Raw genomic sequence first — 18,332 nt, 5'->3', positions numbered from 1 at the left:
GAAAAGAACACTGAATCACCCTTCAGTTGTATTAGTAATAATTAACCTGTTAGAAAGTCCAGTGAGAACTGATAATCAGAGTACAAAGGGAACAGAGGGCTGAGAAGCTGAAGAAATAGAGATCATTCCCCAGCCAGAACCCTCTCCAGGACAGGACAAAGTGAAGAGCACAAGCAGAGGATCTGCCTGAGGCTGAACTGACTATAGGTTGAGTTTTTGAGAAGAATCAGCACTAACCAAGTGAGTTTTCAGTAAAAAGCTCAAACAAAATGGAAAAAGAAAATTACCTAGATAAATACTTGAAGAGAGTCAGAATGGATTTTATAGCATTTAATTCAGGCTTACAGGCACATCTGGAGTTCTTGGAAAGAGTTGACAGATATGTGGATCAGGGGAGATTCAGTAGGTGCATTTTATGACACCTCTAAAGAGGTTTCAGTAAATTCACTCAACAAATAAGTATTTCAAGAAACGGAATAGTTATGAGTAGGGAAAATGAATATCTCTGATTAAAATGTAGAAAAGAGAGTAAAGCTAAGCTATGAGCTCTCCCCTGAGGGGCAGGTGATCCAGTGATGTTCCACAGGAAACTTTACTGGGACCTGCAGAGCTCAACACTTCCACAAATGATCTGGTAGGAGCGTGACTAAAGTAGCAAGAAGGCTGATGATGGTGCAACTTAGACAGGAGAAAGGCATTTTCAGAAGACTACAAGGAAGACTTTATAGCACTTGAAAATTAAAATGGCAGATAAAATTCAATGTAAGTAAACATGAGGTAGTGTATATGGGAAAAATCCATCCTAGCATCATATATGAAGAGTTGGGCTTGAGTTGCTGCTCAGGAAGGAGATCCTGGGATTATGATAGATTGTTGCATTGTGTGGGACTTGATGCTGGGCAGTCATCAAAACTGCAAACCTCTTTTCTGGTGTTCTTAGGAAAGGGACAGTGAACATCAAGATCCCTCTGTATCAACTCATGGCTTGACTACAACTTGAATACTACATGTAGTTAGAGTTCTTTTATGTTAAAGAGTGAAGAAATGGTTAGGGAAAGGGTTTCTTTTGTCTTAGGAAAGCCACAATTTTCCCAGAAAAAAACTGGGTAGAAGGAACAATCAAGGATGTAAAACGGCTGCCAAAAAAAGAAAAACAAAACAACAACAACAAAAAAAAACCACCCCAGGACTGCTTAGGCTAGGACAAACAGTTACTGGGAACAGGGTCAAACAAGAAGCTTCTTCTTCTAAGTGGTGATAACCCTATGGAACTTGCTGCCAGAAGTTACTGCAGATGCTGGTACTGTAGATGAGAAACTGGTCAAAACATTTGACAGAAAGATCTGTGGAAGGGTACTACCTAAAGAATTCATGGAAAGCTTGTGTGACTCACCAGCTGAAAATAGTTGGTGTGGGAAAGCACCCAGGGGAAGCGTCCTCGCCCTGCTCTTATTCTTCCTTGGACAGCTGCTTTTGATCAGAGCTGTAGGAAGAGAGCTGGGCTGGGTGGGCCCTGGCAGCGAGCTGCAGGGGCTGCCCAGCTGGAATGCAGCAGCTACGTGCTGTGCTAACCTGGGCAGCAGGACGAGAGCCCAGCTGGCCCTGGATGAGCCACCTCAGACGCCGGCAGCAGCCCGAGCTGCGGCTGCACGGAGAGCTCATCCTCCGGCTGGCACCAGTCAGCCTGAGCTGGGATTCTTGCTGTCATCGCTGGGATGTCCCCAGCTCTGAGCTGGCTGGTATAAAATATTGCTATTCCTCACTGCTATTTGCTGCGTGGGCATTCCCACCAAGTGGGCATGGTCGTGCACAACTTATTGTGGTGCAGTCTACAAATATAAAGATGCTAAATTCTCAAAGGAGGAGAAGTATTCCAGCTTTAACTCTCTCGGTTTGTTTCCATTTTCTATTTATTCATTTCATAGATCTAATAATTTTTTCTGAGTGTCAGCTTTAGTACACTTACACTGGGGTCTGAAAATCATTAGGTTGAGGTTTTTTTTGGTTAATGGATCACTGTCAGCAGTAGTAAATATTTGCAGCCAGAACCAATGCTGTATTAAGAATAGATTCCAGTGTATTCTCTTTTTAACTGTGATGGCTTTGAAGATCTAATAGCACTGAAAATTACCAAATAACTATTTTTATCTCTAGAGTCAGCAGTTCTGACTCACAGTGTCCATTAAGGAAATGAATTTTAAACAACAGAATTCTTAAAAATTATTGTCACTCATTATGTTAACTACACTTAAAAAGGGAGGACATCTATTATAGAAATGAAAATATTCTATTGGTGCAATTACAAACTAATGAAGACTGTTACAAAGTAGTTATGTTAATTAATATCATTGCACATTTAATGCCGGGATGATTCTCAAGGTCTCCAGCTGGGGGCACTGGGCAGACACGGAAACCTGGCGATGCCCAGCGTGAGTGAGATTTGCATCTAGAGCAGAACTGTGCTGGAGGGGAGGAGGCGGGGAAACCGAACCACCAAGGAAAATGGATGTGAGATACAGTCATCACCCTGAATTTGAGAATTTCCTAAGACCAAATGGATTTTACTTTCAAAATTCTTATGCTAGTGACAAACAGCTGTATTTTATTTTCATTACCCATAAATCATCCAGATTCTTTAGAAAAATTATCCCTTTAATCAATAACTTCAAATTCTAATGGGCCCAGGTAGAAAAGTCATTGTAAATTCAAATTTGTTGCCATTCAGTTTCATTAAATATTTCCAGCCTTGTACAAATCATTGTCTCTACCTACCTTTAATATTGTTATTTATTCATTTATATCAGGGAAAAAGCTAGAAAATAAATAGAAGATGCATCTTGTCAAAATACATTGTAAAGCCTAGCATGCTTTGAGGTCTACATGGGCCTGGAAGGAGAGATTTAGCATCTAGAACAAGACCTGAGGAGAAGGTGTGCCATATAATTGCTCAAGGAACACCAACTATGCTATTAGGAATATGTCAGAAACCAATGGTGGTTTCATGCTTTCAACTCATATAATTAAAAAAAAAAAATTCTTAATACCAATTCAGGAAATCGTAGCCCTAATTTTGTTGGTAAGGTTTTCTAAACCAGGTCAGGCAGATGATTTTTAAGTTAGCCAATTTAATGTTGAACAGAAAAAGCAGAGTTTGATAGTAGCTGTAGGAGAATGTATGAAAAGGTGAACAAACTTATGGGGACTGCACAACTGTAAATGGATGGACCAAGAAGGAAAGTAAACATTCAACATTGCCAAGCTCAGAGTAGCCTAGATCTTCCTTCCAGATGATATTTTTAACTGGATTTTGCAATAGAGCAATGGATTTCCTGATCCCTGGAGCTCCTGGCCTACTATCTGGCCTCTGCATTACAAGTTATGACTGCTTGCAGTGGACTGAAGCCAAAAGTTTTTGTCCACACCACCGGCTGTCCAAACAGAGGGACTTCTGTCTGGGTGTGTAGATACTCGGTTGTGGAAAAGCAGGAGGGAACATTTTGTTCATCTTTCCTCATGTTTCTCCCCAGACACACCAATACACTGACACAGAGAAAAAACCAAAGCCCTAATCATGCCATACTTCCTTAGTATCTTCCATGTAATTATAGAAAGCAATCTAGAAATATTAAGGCTTCAGAGTACCAAAAGCATTAGGGGATCAGAAAGTTGAACAAACTATCAGCTGGTTGGTTGCAAGTTTAGGAAAGGTTCAGGAGTTCTTTTTTACAGTCCTTTAATCTAAGATCTAGGCCACAAATAAGAAGTTAGCCTGGAATCCACAATCAACCTCGAAACAACAAAATTTTGTTTACACCTTAACAAGCAGTGAACAGTACCAGTTTGACTTTATAAGATCCTCATTGTTGCAAAACTGTAAAGAGTGTTTGCTTTTTAATAGCTCAGTGTTGTTTCAAGAGAATGAAGTTGCTCTTGGACCTTGACATGTAGAATTAATTAAATGACACGTGAATAAATATATATTAATTCTTTTTTATTAAAGTATCAAAACAAACTTCAGAATAGAAAACAAACTGCTTTTTAATGCATTTTAAGGGTTCTCCTGAATAAAGTATACTTTGAGAAAACTCATGCAACATACTGTGTAGCTGTTTAAACACTCTTTTCTGGGGCACAGTCAAGTGACCCTGAGTACCATCATTTCCAGAGCAGCGTGCAGGAGCACGCACACACACACACACACATACAAAAGCAATACAGAGCAGCTATGACTGCACATGTAAAGAAATAAAAATAGATTATCTTCTGACAATAGTAGTGGTACATATTAACATTTGGCATGCCGAGTAAATAAGATCAAGCAACAAAAGCATGACGCCTGCGTCACCAGTGATATGGTTAAAAGCAACCATACAAATTCCCTAAGGGAGACACATGAATTCTGTCATTACAGTCTCTCTGGTAACACTTTATAACCAATTATGAGACAAACAGCCCTGTCTGCTGGTATTTGAGAGGTGAAAAGCAAAGCCAAGGTGTACGATCCCAGGCTGATGCCTTGGTTTTGTATTTCCACGTTACAGAAGTCAAATAATCATCAAACATCGTTTGACAGGTTTATTGTACACACTCCATGTATATCTGTTGTCTGATAAACACTGGCCCAATTACATGTAGAACTTGCCCTTTAAACCAGAGAAGTTGCCACAGAGGCTGCAAACTCTGCTTACATGAAAAAAACTCTCACTGAAATCAATAGAACCTCCTTCCAACATACAGAGAGATCATGGATTCTTAAGAGAGAATTGGACCTAGAATGTCACCTTTGTAATACATTCACTTTTCAGATACATGAAGTACATACCTTTTACATGTGATATAGGACATTACAATATATCCAGACCTTAGGAAATGGTATTAAGTAGTTCTGTTGCAGAATATAACAATCATATGAGGACCAGGTACAATATGTGATGGACTCATGCGAGACTTGCAGGGTAAGAAGCTCATGGCTGAGGTATCTTCAAGTTTAGCCTTTAGAACAAACACACAATTTCAACACTGCAGAACTGGTGTAAAATATTATGCACTGTAAGCTCCACTTGTATTCTGCTTTGTTTAAATTGTGACATTGAACAGTCAGACACCACTGATAGAGGTACAGAATCTTGGAAGGTACAATATCTGCCAATCATTCAAGACACTCAGTGCCTCATCTTCAAAAAAGATGAAGGATGAAGGATAAGTGTTTTTAATAGTGGTGTCTCAAATACAACTGGTGAAGTTTAGGAATATATAATATTAAACACCAAGAGATAAAAGTAAAAAGACAGCGCAACACTTGTGTTTTCAGTTTTATCTTGCTCGCAGTATTTATTAGCTCTACTCATTATAATATTAGTGATAAATAAGGATAATATTTTCTTTTACAAAAAAAAATTGTAAGGGTATATTTTATAGAAATAAACAATCTGAGAATTTCACAGAAACATCAGAATTTCAACACTCATAGCTCCAACTGTTTTGTCCAGCAGCTCTTCCACCAGTTCAAAAACATCCAAGGTTAGTATTTAATAAAAAAATTAAACAATTATTCACTACATCAAAACTCTTGCCTCCTTTAGATTCTAAGTAAAACTTTTGATTGACTGTAGTTGTCACTCAAATCTAAAATAAAAGTAGCTACAATCATAATTTTTCCCTCTGACTCACTTGGCAAAAGGAAGTAATCTTGACCAGGATGGAAAAATCTTTGCCAAGCTCTTATGCCTGTAAGAGCTATCTGCATGAGCAGACCCACTGAAATCCATGGAACCTCTACTGTGACTGAGGGGTAATAGCATGAATTAAGGCTTGTAGGATTAAATCCTAGATGAATTTTAAAAAATATTTCTGTTTTTCAAGGTTCAGGAGTCTGGGATTCACTCCTGCAGTTCTTTACTTGAGCAAAACCTCTATCAATATCCCTGCACAGTTAGTTTCCTTTTTCCAATTCAGTGGGTTTAATTCACCAAGTCAGTAAGTGATGATACAAGCTGCTCTTCAGCAATTCAAGGAAAAATTGTAGTCCCCAGGGGGTAGTATCTGGGGTGATAGCTCATAAAATACAAGCTAGGCTACCTAGATGTTTTGCAAGAAACATTTCTTTGTCACACTTACTAGACCCTTCAAATTCAGTCACTGAGATGAGTCACAGAAAAAACCCACATGAGTGTTGTGAAAAAAATGACAAAGCTTGGTTGAAACTACAGAGGGGTTTTTTTGTGTGTGTGTATGTGTGTGTGTGTGTCTGTGTGTGTTAGGTTAGAATGCAACATTACACATCAGTACATTCTGCTAGAAACCATCCTCCTGGAAATTCAAAAATACTCAGTCTTCTTTCCCTACCAGCAGCAAGGAAGAGCAGTGTCCATCCAGCACAGCTGCCTGTGCCCCGTGCATCGCTGGAAGTCAGTGTTCTAGCACAAACCTCGTGAGTGCAGATACTGTATACTAGCAGAGCTAAAACTTCAGAAGCTGTTGTCTGTAGCTCCTAGGAACAGCAAGTATGACAGGTGCAAACCCTACATTGGAGGCAGAAGGCTCTTCAATTTGATTGAGACCAGATCTTCCAAGGGCAAGAATCGCTGTCAAGCCAAAATGATTCTTTCCACTCATGAAAGCAACCTGCCCTTCCTAAAGGCTCTTGACTAATAGAATCCTACACATTATGTCAGACTCCCCCACGGATTCTGGTAGCTGTTAAAAACATTTTAAATATTTCCACGTTTGCCGTATCACTTAACCTTGCAATGTGCCTTCTTTGATCTGTTGAATAAAAAGATTTCTTTCATCTTCAGGTGTCCTTCCGTTCTGTGCACGGACTATACACGTGGGCCTGTGCAGATTGAGCATGTATATCAAATGCTGCTTCTCATTCTTCAGCTCCTCGATCTGGGCTTTCAACTCTGCATTGATGGTTTCCAGCTTCTCAGATTCCTAGCACAAAGGACACACACAATTTTACACTGAGAAGTTTAAATAGTAACTTGCTGGGTTTTTTTCTTATAGTTGTTGTCTTTTATGGGTGGGAAAGCATATGGCTGGCAGAGAAAGGAATCACATATACTTAGTGTGCTGCAATGATAAAACTTTGTATGTTGTATCTAATTCTACATTCCCCAACCAGTAATGGCCTGAAAACCAGATTGAGAGTTATCTCCTTTGGCCTCTAGAAAACGTAATGAAAGTTGGAAAGTGAAACTAAAACTGGTATTCACTCATGGTGACAGATACCCAAAATATTATTGCTATCTTCTGCAAAATAGAAGATATTTCTGAGCTTTTTGGGTCAAAAATTGACACGAAATTATCTATGCTGCTTCATAACTCCCTGGAACATCAGGTCACATATCTATAAACCCATGTTAAGCTAGCAAAGTGCAAACATAGCTTTTTTTCTCTGCCCCTAGACATAGGAATATACAGGCCTGTATACTTAGATACAGGCTTGGTACCACTGAAATACAGTTTTACATCACAGCACAGGAGGCGAAGATGTGACTGGGCTCCTAGGACAGAGAATTCAAGCTACCACACTACTCTGTTCATAAAGAAGTCAGAAATTACTTGTAGGTGCTTGCAGGCTCTCCACAGTGAATATTTTACGAAATGTGATTTTACTTCTTTTTGTGTTCAGTGTACACATCTATGTTAACATTATCCCCATAGACAAGATTGGTCACTGAAGCAGTAATCTCTTTTCTCTCCTACCATGCTTTCACTTTGGCCAGTTTCAACCAGGTCTGGATTTAATATACGGCATGCTTATTTTTCATAACTAATGATTTTAAGGGTTTACAGAGTTTTGGGGGACATCTTTATGATTTTCTACTGTGACAGTACCCTATGCTATCTGTTTGGATCCTGTCAGGGTGGCAGATTAAGAACAATTCTAGCCAGTCACTTACTTTCTGCAAACATTCTGTTTTTTCCTTCTTTTTGTTTCGGCACTTGGCCGCAGCAATTTTATTCCTCTCCCTTCTTCTCTTTTTTCTTTCATCCTCTTCAGGAGAAAACTGTCCCAAAAAACAGATACACACAATCCATAAGATGCTATAAACAGGAGAACTGTATTTTGATAACTTCTGGATTTTTAAAATCCAGAAGTTATCAAAATACTGGAGAGTGCTGTTAGTGCTCACATCCTGAGTTACATAAAAATGTGATTGGAACTTGTTTGCCATACAGTAGAAGGGTAGGAACTTCATTAGAATTGTCAATGAAAACCTGACTGGAGCGGGGTTGTGTGTAATCTATATGATGGCTCATTTAAAATCAGTGGTACTCAAAACCTTACTGAGTCTCCCCAGGCTCCCACACCTCCATCTCTGCTCCATTTTCCAGGGAGGAAAAGGAGGAAGGGCACAGGGAGCAGAATGGAGAATGTGTCATGTGTGAAGCAGTGAGAAGTGGAGTGAATTAAAGGCAGCACCAAAAAGGGAATACTGTCACACTTCCTTCTGTTTCCTGCGGAAGCTCAGACCAAGGTGTAACTATTTCCTTAACCAAAACTATTTCTCCACTCTCAAAGAGCAATGTTTTTCATGGACAGTGTCATCTTTAAGCAAAAACATAGCGTGGACATAGCAGGTCCACGTCTTAACCCTCACGGGTTCTGCTGGACTGTCCTCAGGAAAACAGAACTTTAGCCGTGACTTATTCCAAGTTCAGCCACCACTGGGCTAGGAAACCAGATTAGCACTTGCTCTAATCACTGTAAAACATTTTCTGTAGTCCATAATTGAAAATCAAATATCCAACTATGATAAATACCAGAGGGTTTGCCCGAAGTACTCAACAGAGAGCCAAGCAGCTGGCTTAAGAGGAAACAAGTATGGTATAGAGGGCTGTTTATAGTTAATACAATTATTGGTCTTGTGGCAAAACTTTGTTAGAGAATTAATCATTCACACCAAAATTCTGTTCAAAGAACCGTACCTCTGTTTTCAGCGTTGATGTTTCAACTGGCCTTTCAGAAACAGTCACTGTGTCCAAAGTGGAAGACATCCTGTGGAACTGACGCTTGTTCTGAATGGCAAACCTCAGTTCCTCCTTCACCAGGGGGGTTAAATTTGTGAAATCATCAAACCCCAGTGACCCTGCAGGGGACAAAGTGGGAACAATTGCGGAGGCGCTGACTTCTAATGCAGATACCTGGCCTGAGTGTTGGACCATCATTTTGCTGAAAGATAAAAAGAGATAATATTAATAGTCTTTCAACAACTTTAGAAAGGCAAATAATATCTCTTAGAGGTATATTTCATACTGTGAATAATATTGTAGTTACATTGCTTCAGTCCCCATTCCTACTCTACCCCAACCTCTCAATAGAGACAAGCAGTTAAGAATTTGGACACTCAAAAAACCTTCAACTTTATGTTAAGTCAAAGTTAGTATTTAAAAGTAAGAATAGTATCAGCACATGACAAATTTCTAGGTCTTTCTGAAACTTAATATTTTAAAAATTGTGTGCAAGGGTGTATACTGTTAAGATTTGAAGTGGTAGTGTGTGGCAAATGAGAATCGAGTGAATAGGAAGAGAAAGAAAATAGGAACAAAAATCAGAAAGCCAATATGTAGTATTATTATTTAAAGCATAGAAGGAGAGTATCTTCATCTTCAGAGCTATACCACCACAAATTCCAGCTTCAAATGGACAGAGCATACCTTGTTCTCAGCTACACTTAGCTCAATGACTTCTACTAGAAGCTGAAACTTGATAACCACAACAGGATCTGTCACAAAGTTATCACACTCAATTTTGTACACAGTTGTAGATTTGGCTATAAACTCCTGAAAAATAGTTAACAATAAGAGCTGGCACAAAGGCAAAAGTCTCTACATGCTCTGTGGCTCCACAGCACAGGCTGAGTTGGAGGGATTGACTCATGAAAAATGTGAAGCCGTTTTTTTCATTCCTTTGCTCTTGTAAAATTTGAAACTGTCCTTATGTGCCCTCTATGAGAGGCTTGAAATTCTTAAATATTTATGGTTGGATCTTCTGCTGACTTAAAACAGTGTGATTGAAGAGTCTTTAGGAGAATTATGCCAATGTAAACCCATGGAGAATCCTAATTTCTAGTAGATTTCTGAAGAAAACAAACCTATCCAACGGTCTCTTTTTACAGTTCTCTTTTTAGTCATTCTTATTAATTATTTTTAGCCAGTTTTGAAGGGAGAGAGACCCCCATGTGCTCTGTGAAAACTGGTGGCCCCACTGAGGGAGAGAGGCAAAACTCAGCAGTCAGTCATCCAAGCACAGTGGCTTAGCTGATGCACACATCCCTGCAAGTCACATCCCATCTCTCACCCAGCAGAGGTGAGATAAGAGGTCTGGAAGAAAACTGAGCACCTTTTGTGTGTGGTTCAAGGGACAAAAGGTGCAAATCCACAGGAAAACAGATTGTAATACTTCCCTGGTTCACAAAGTGACTTGTGTTAAATTGGATTCTACTGTGTTGGTTTTCCAGTTATCTCTGGTGAGTAGATTTTTGGTTTTGTTGTTGTTTTGGAGGTTTTTATAATAGCAGTATGGATAACTACAGTATGTAATTATCTACTCTGGATTAGAACCACAATAATTACAGGAAAGTCAATTGTAATTAACTTAGTGCAGGTAAGCAAATAGCTGCCTTGGGGCAGCAGTGTGGGTAAGCTAAATTTCCACATGGTGAACCCAGAACTGCACAGGTCCCTGTACGTTACTTCTGGAACCCAGCAAGAAATGTTTGGGGTCATGTGCCTTGAGAAGAAGATAGAATTTGCTCAGAGATATCTAAAAATACACTGTAAATCCACACTGGTGCAAATGAGAATAGAACCTGGTTCATTGCTGCGAGGCAAACATAAAAATCAGAGGAGTGTGAATTGCCTGTTGCTGGAAAATATCAGGTCCAACTGCAGTCTTCCTCACCCAGTCACCACAGAAGATTTGAACATTTCCCAGAGTCTCAGGGTGAAATCCTGACCCCAGTGAAATCAAAAGGACTTTTTCTGTTGACCTCAATGGGGCCAGGATTTCACCCGTAGTTATTCAAGATGGGGAAATTATTTGGAACAATTTGTTATTCAGAAAGACCTTGGGAAATTTATGTAATTCTCTTCAGAAAGCCCCTGCTCATGAGTCACATTTAAAGTACTGATACAGTTTAATCCTATAATCTCAGAAAGCAAGCAGTTACTCTTTTCCAGCAAGTCAGAAATGGCCTTACTAATTTCCAGCTGAAGTATTATTACTATTTACCATTTACCAACATTCAACCATTCCACTAATTAAACAGGCTAATTCCAGATGACACTGAAACCCTCACCCCAGCAGAAATTTCAGTTATTTTCACTGACTGTGTCCTTGAATGCTGGTGATGGCTTCATTCAACAAAGTTAATTCTGTATAATTCAATCCAACCAGGAGTCTTAAAGTAACAGTAAAATTGTTTTTCCAGCCTCCAAGATAATTAGTTGGGCTAATAATTTTCAAGCTCTGGTGGTTTATTCAATTATTTTTCAGTTGAGGTGAACTTTTAATTAAGGTCAGCAGCAGCACCAGAGGAAACCAAGAATGTTCCTGAGAAATTGTGTTAATTGTGGATTTGTAGTAGCTAGTGCTAGTAGTAAGTGTACCACAAACACCACCAAAACCCTACAGTAATGGCTCCAGGTCCTCTCACGCACCTGTCACTAGTGTGTAAAAGAGGAGTGGTCAGGTGCCCAGAGCAGGAGAAAGTGTCCTTGACCATAGGAACTCGCTGCTCTCCAGCCCAGACAGCTCACTGCCCTCCCAGTCATCCTGAAATGCACCTCTAATTGCTCCAACAAGGTAGATATTTTGCAGTTTCTGAGGAACAAATCCTTTTTCAGAAGTGTTTTACAAATAGGAAAATTAGATTTTACTATATTTTAAAAAAATGCAACAAGTTGCCCTTCTTTGTCCCAATTTTTGTACCAATTGTCCCTCTGTCTATAAGCCCTGCAGAGCTCTATCTCATTTTCTCTGGGTTTGTGAAAGGTGGGGAAATAGTAGAAACAAGAGTATCAAGCCTTAGAGCTTGATTCCATCGTGGCCTTTCTGATACAATCTCTGTTTACTGCGTTGGACCTCGCACATGTTCTGCAGTTACTGCCACTGGAGGTGCTGAACACAGCCCGGCGCTGCCACCGGCACAGCTCGTTCCCGGGCTGAGTTAATGCTTCATTGCCTCAGCCTTACTTTCGGAATTCTCAACAGTTTTACCCTCCCAGTTCAGGTAGGTTCAAACAACTCTATTCGTTCGTTCTACCCCTGCTTTTTGTTTGTTGTTTTGAAGATGATTCTTTTCATCTACAATGAGCTTTTACATCTCCTCTGACAAGACTTTAAAATCCAAACAGGCTTCCTAGCTGTGCACTTCCATTATTTAAGGATATTCTTGTTTAATTTTAATATTGAAAGTGACTACTTTCAGTTTTTTCTTGCTTAACAGCAGATGGCTGACTGTGCTTCTTGGTTTTATTTCTTCATACGAATTCCTTTTCCTCTGGTGCTGATGCAATAAACCTTGATAACCACTGAGGTTAATCTTAAACGGCATTAAGAGCAATTACAGTTCACAACCTCTGTGCACGCTAGTTGACCTTAAGCTTTCTGACATCCCACATCGCTCCCAAAGCATTTTCTGCTGCCTTTCATTTTCCCAAATGCTGTTACTAGGACGAAAATCGATTTCCAACAGGAAACTCGTTCTCTGAAAGAAGTTGTCCGTTGTGTCACGCCTGATTTGCTCAGCAACAGTTCAGCAACTGATCTACCTCACGCCAAGACCCCGGGACAGAAAGGAGGGCGGATATCCCCGGCTGTCACGAGAAGTTCCCGGTCGGTTTACGGGAATATCAGAGATAACTCTACGCGCGGCAGTGCGGGTTTGTCATCGCCTGGGCTGTCCCGCCGCAGCTCCCCGTGCCGGTGCCCGCGGTGCCGGTGCCCGCGGTGCCGCGTCGCCGGGCGGGCTCGGGGCTCCGGCGGAGCTCGGCGGGGCCGGGGGCTCTGCCGGAGCTCAGGGCAGGCGGCGGCACCGCCGCGCCACACTTCGCCCGCGGCGGAGAAACTTTTGCCGGCGGCGCGGCGCGGGTCCCCCGGCGGGCATCCATCCCTCCGCGGCGGGACAGCCTCCCCCGAGCTCAGCTCCCCGTCCCGCCGGCACGGGCAGCCCCGGCCGCTCCTCTCCGGGTCCCACCTACCTTCCTCCCGCCGCCGCCGCTCTGCCGGCAGCAGGGAAGGGGCTCCGCAGCCCCGCCGCGCTGCGGTCCGCGCTGCTCCGCCGCCTCCTGCGGGAGAGCAGCTCCCTCGGCTCCCCGCTCCTCTGCCGCTCGCCCGGGTTGCATCACCCCCCTTTTATAGCCGAGCGGGCAGCGCTGGTATTTACTCTGGCGGCGAGTCCCTGGCTGATGTCATGCTATTAATAGCCTCCCCGAAAGAGAGGGAGGAGGGAAGCGGGCCGTGGCGGTGATGCAAGGCTTCCCCGCCGGCACGGCACGGCACGGCACCGCACGGCACGGCACGGCACCGCCGAGCCGAGCCGAGCCGGGCCGGGACGAGCAGCATCCCTCAGCACCCCGACAGACCCCCTCGCCTTCCCTCTTCACCACTCTCCCCTTTATTTATTTATTTATTTTTATTAAGACTCCGAGAGTTTCTCTCTCCGGGCCATTTTGCTTCTGACAATAAATCAAAGTCCCTCTAGCGACAAAAAAAACAAAAACCAAAACAAAAAGAAAAAAAAAAAAAGAAAAAAAAAGGTGGCAATTGTGTATTTTTCGAAAGGACTGAAAAGTGTGATCTTTCTCTAGAGGAAAAAAATTGTTCATGCCCCCCCCGTTTCCACCATTCTCCCTCCTCCTCCCCCCGCTACTTTAGATGACAGTGAAAAGTTCATTTCACATAGAGAAGAAAGCTCCGTTTTTTACTCTGAGGAGGAAAGACCCGTTTAATTAAATTATAGAAAGCTAAAAATAGCCCTGTTTGGGGTTTTTGTTTGTTTTGTTAGGGTATTTTGAAAAACTTTTCCTAAAACACAGCAGCATGCTGTGATCTCATGAAAAAACAGGGGATTCCTACAGCAGAGAGGGAAATACGGTTGTGGCTGTGGTAAAGGGGTTTTTGTTTAGTTCTTTTTTTCCCCTCTGATTTGTTAACAGACAGAAATTACCTACTAACAGCCTCCAAAGTGCTAGAAAATATGATGTTAAAAAACCCCCAAAAACAAAAACAAAACACCAAAAAACCAATTTAGGTGGGGGAGACACAGAAAGCTTACAAAGACAGATGCATAGGATTATCCAGTACAATAATAATTCATATTTAATATATGCAAACTTGTTATTAAGCAAGTGTTCAAGTGTCTGTACTTGACTTGGAAAGACCAGGACATTTCATGCTTGAGTGTATTGTAACTAAACCAACATGAAATGTATACCTTACTATATAAAATGTATATACCAATCAAGTGCTCCAAATGGTTGATTGATTTTATAATGTTCAATATGCCAGTTTTGATAATAGGTAATAAGTCTTGAGTGGTGTATTCTGGGATATTTTAATTGCTTGGGGCTTTTTGTCAAGAATACAGATTAGTAGTAAAATAGTAGTTTACAGAATTAGTAGAATAGAGAACTAGTAGTTTGGAAGTCTCTTTGTATCTCCCTTCTGTGTGCACGTGGTTGTCTGGATGTATATGTGTGTGTGTGTGTGTGTATAGATAGATAGATGATACAGATATAGACATGTATATCATATTGGCCACACAGTCTGGAGTAGTAAACTTGGGTTTTTTTAATGTCCAAGTGCCAGTAACTTTGCAAAATTAACATTCCTATTTCACATTTAGTTGCCTGCTCTAGAAAGAAAAGTACTGATGTGGTGGGAAAGGAAGGAGTCTGAAGCAGTGACGTGGGCTCCCCTCCTGTGGAAGGTGCAGTCGCACCCTGTTCTCTGCAAACAAAGAAGTGCATTTTGTGAGGGCAGCAGCAAACTCCTCTGACCTACCTGGCAGCTCTCCATTTACAGCTCCCGTGAGCTGCAAGTTTTTTTCTTTTTCACTCACCTATAGATAAATCATTCTCAGCTCTATCACAACATAGTTATTGCTGCATTTTTATTAATCTAGCTAAATCAATGTCAAATATAATGCCAGGCAAAAACTTTGGTCTTGAAGGGTCTAGAGCAAGCTTTTTGTTTCTTCTTGCTACAGTCTAATAAGTTCTTTTTACTTCAGAGGCATAATTTTATAATTCATGCTGTGCTCAAGGACAGCTGTCACCGTTTTTCTCAAGCCTAGAAGAAAAAAATATTCCTGTCAAGCAGAAGCCAAATGTGGAAAATTTCTTCCCAAAAGATAGTTGGTTGGAAAATTTTAAGCACTGTGGAAATGTGTTAGCAACATCGGTTTTAGTGGCCAAGAACAGGTGCCTGCTGCAATTATGACAGAAATTTAGCAACTGTCTGTCCTTATTTATTTAGGTGGCTGTATCAGAAGTGGGAATGTATTTAGAGTAGTTTCAGCTAAACAGAGCAGTGTTGCAGAACAATAGGGAAAAAAAGCAGCTCTCTCCTTTCCATGTGGGTGGAAGTACCTTGGAAATACAAGTGTTGTTGTGGATGGTCACTGACATCTGCTTGTCTGCTACACAATGCTGGTCGCATTACTGCCCATGAGCTGCAGCCAGCACTAAAATCTGACAGCAAACCAGTTGTGTTCATTCTTGAACTTCTCCTGAAGTGAGCCAGCTCCTCCCTGCAAAGCAAACAGAGAAATTGTTCCTGTGCGCATTTGAGATTAGGCCACTAAAACATGTCCTGGCTTGAAACTCTTCAGTGAAAAAAGAAAATGAAACCATAGAGAAAAATAAACCCAGCTCCACTGTGTCATATAGGTTTTATCCAGATCCCTTTTGAAACCAAAGTTAAGTTAATCTCAGTTGGATCACACCCCAGTTAAAAAAAAAAAAAAAAAAATTAAAAAAATTAAGACTATCAGGAAGTTAAAGTAACACCCAGTACAGCCACCAGATGCTCTGATGTTCTTGCCAGTTTGATTTTCCATCTCATAAAATATCTTTCATTTGCCTTCCCCTGAACATTTACTGGTCCCTTCCCAATCCATGTCTCTCTTTCCTCACAGACTGCAGGGGACAGATCCCCTGCAACAGCTTTTTTTTTTTTTTTTTTTTTTTTTTTGACAGAGGTAACATCCATGTTCTTAACTTCTGTTTCCCTTAAGCCAGGTACACAGCTCAGCACTCAGGCTGATGTGTACTGGGTTCTTTTCCCTCTGCAGAGAAATCAGGCTGAATGCCACCCCACGGTGTGGTCCTTGCAGCCCTCCAGCAGTCTCCAGTGTGGAGAAAAGAATTCTTTCCTTTACTTCCTTCTGACCAAGTCCTGCCTCCACATCCCTTGACACTACTTCACACACTGTGGATATTTGATTAAAATGAAAATATGGCTGTCTCATTATTAAAAAGAACTACAGACACCATTATACAGAGGAATAGACCCCCAGTCTTATGCTACTGCAGGACATCAGTCAGAGCAACACAAATAAAATCTTCATGTCCCATCCAGATCCTGTTTCTGGTCACACAGTTCCATTAAACCTGTTCAGCCTGATGAAAATATAATGAGATGTAAATAAATGAAATGTGTAGTGATAACATGAGTAAAACCTGCCTCTCTGTGTGTTTTGTGGTTTGACTTGTTTAAAGTTTTGAAATTACCGTAGCCCTGAAAAGACAAATCTTTCCCTACACAGCACATATAAGAGAAATAGGTTTCCATAATTCAGAGTTATCTTGTGGTAAAATCTGCACAGAATCAGGTTTTCTGACTCTGCCTGAAATATTCCTCTCTGCTTCCGTGATGGAAACTGACCTTCATCATAATTTTTGCTATGTGGTATATTCAGGTCTGAATCTATGTGGCAGGACTCCCCTGTTCACCAAAACATGCACTAATTTTGAGATCATTTTCCCATCTGACTGAACTAACACCAGGGTGAAACTCGGGACTAGTTTTTCCAGCATGTGGGTTGCTGCTGCTTGAACTATGGGAGCAGTCAGCAGCAGAAGTAGCATCAGCCACCTCCACCCAGCCCAGAGTTTTCCAGCAGCTGTCTGGGGACTCTGAGCATCTGTGGGCTGCTTCCAAGGGTTTCTCCAAAAAGTGAGTAAAAAACCTCCAAGCCTACAGTAGCAAGGACAAAATTCACTCTGGAAGGACTGGTTCTCTATGGACTTAAAAGGTCCAAAAATGGGAGTTAAAAATCACAGGGTTAGAGAGCTGACTCTCACTGAGACTGCATGGCAAACCCTGTCACTCTCTTATATTCAATACCTCTCAAGCAGATGAGCAGATGAATACATGTCTTGTAAAACAGGGAAATAGGTGCTCTGTTTTAACAGCTTTTATTCATTAACACTGAAGATCAAATTCTTTTACTCTTTGTTTTTCTCTCCACAGCTTACCTTTCTTTCCTTACTGTCTTCTCCGTCACAATCCCTCGAAATCCATTTACTCTTCATTTATTCTCTCCTTTAAAAATCCCATTCCCTGCTCTCTTTTGCTTTGTTTCCAAAAGTTACATTTCCCATTTCTTTAAAACAGCAGCTTCTGCTTTTCTTTTGCAACTTCCCTGTTTCTACTCTTCTCACTTCTCTCTTTTCCCTCCCTGTATCCCTGGATTTCATCATTCTACTTTTTTTCTGTTCCTTTTTTCCTAGAAATTTTTTTTCTCATTGATCCTTCAGGTTCTGCCTGGAAGCTTCTTAAATTTAAATGAGTAATTTTTAATTTCTCTTTTGCTTGCTGTCATTTTAATTTTTGCTTCTCCCTTAATGAGATGAAGGCACTGATAACAAAATTACCACTGGGTGCAACATGTACATTTCAGGATCAGATTCTGGGACACAACATTACCATGAATTTTAGTGCAACTTTACTAAATTAAAGTTCCAGAAAATTGTCAGTCATTGTTATAGGCAGTGTTTCAGAAGTGTGGGGTAGAGGTGCAAGTTGTACAAACATCCATTCTAAGTGAGAGACAGCTCTGACATTGGTCCAATCAAGTATATCTTTAGTTCCCTTTTGCTGAAGATTTTCAAGGCTTTTTTTTATTAGATGGACTTTGTGCACCAGCTGAGAATCTGGCCAAGCGCAATAACCTGCAATTAAAACTTGTTCTCTTTGGATATGCCCAGGCAATAAACAACAAGAAAAATAGATCCCACATATGGAAGAATCACATCTTAAAGCAGACTGAACATAGCAAACTCACTGGCTTCACTGAACAAGCAAAATGATAGCT

At 40.9% G+C, this 18,332-nt stretch overlaps 1 protein-coding gene across 3 annotated transcripts; it reads right to left on the bottom strand.

The window, feature by feature from the left end:
* Positions 1 to 4,020: 4,020 nt before the first annotated feature.
* On the bottom strand, positions 4,021 to 15,758 carry ATF3 (activating transcription factor 3). 3 transcript variants are annotated; one of them, XM_039697782.1, is made up of 4 exons: positions 15,604 to 15,758; positions 8,938 to 9,181; positions 7,908 to 8,015; positions 4,021 to 6,936 (listed from the first exon to the last, which is right to left on the bottom strand). In XM_039697782.1, the coding sequence occupies exons 2-4, from the start codon at positions 9,175 to 9,177 to the stop codon at positions 6,739 to 6,741; spliced, it is 546 nt and encodes a 181-aa protein (XP_039553716.1). In that variant the 5' UTR covers positions 9,178 to 9,181; positions 15,604 to 15,758; the 3' UTR covers positions 4,021 to 6,738. The 3 variants fall into 3 exon arrangements, with proteins under 3 accessions (XP_039553716.1, XP_039553715.1, XP_039553717.1); XM_039697781.1 differs by lacking the exon at positions 15,604 to 15,758 and adding an exon at positions 13,213 to 13,367; XM_039697783.1 differs by lacking the exon at positions 15,604 to 15,758 and adding an exon at positions 13,213 to 13,357 and having other exon boundaries at positions 8,938 to 9,098.
* Between the last annotated feature and the right edge of the window lie 2,574 nt (positions 15,759 to 18,332).

This window comes from Passer montanus, unplaced genomic scaffold, assembly GCF_014805655.1.
Source record: "Passer montanus isolate IOZ18808 unplaced genomic scaffold, ASM1480565v1 scaffold12, whole genome shotgun sequence".
Lineage (NCBI taxonomy): Eukaryota > Metazoa > Chordata > Aves > Passeriformes > Passeridae > Passer > Passer montanus.
This window is presented reverse-complemented; position numbering and strand designations above follow the sequence as displayed.

What these genes read in the sequence shown, in the direction of transcription:
- ATF3 (XM_039697782.1), bottom strand. Translation starts at nt 9,177, where the DNA reads ATGATGGTCCAACACTCAGGCCAGGTATCTGCATTAGAAGTCAGCGCC. An exon ending in CATCAACGCTGAAAACAGAG is followed by an intron (nt 8,016 to 8,937) that starts GTACGGTTCTTT and finishes TTTTTGGGACAG; the next exon opens with TTTTCTCCTGAAGAGGATGA. An exon ending in AAACAGAATGTTTGCAGAAA is followed by an intron (nt 6,937 to 7,907) that starts GTAAGTGACTGG and finishes CCTTTGTGCTAG; the next exon opens with GAATCTGAGAAGCTGGAAAC.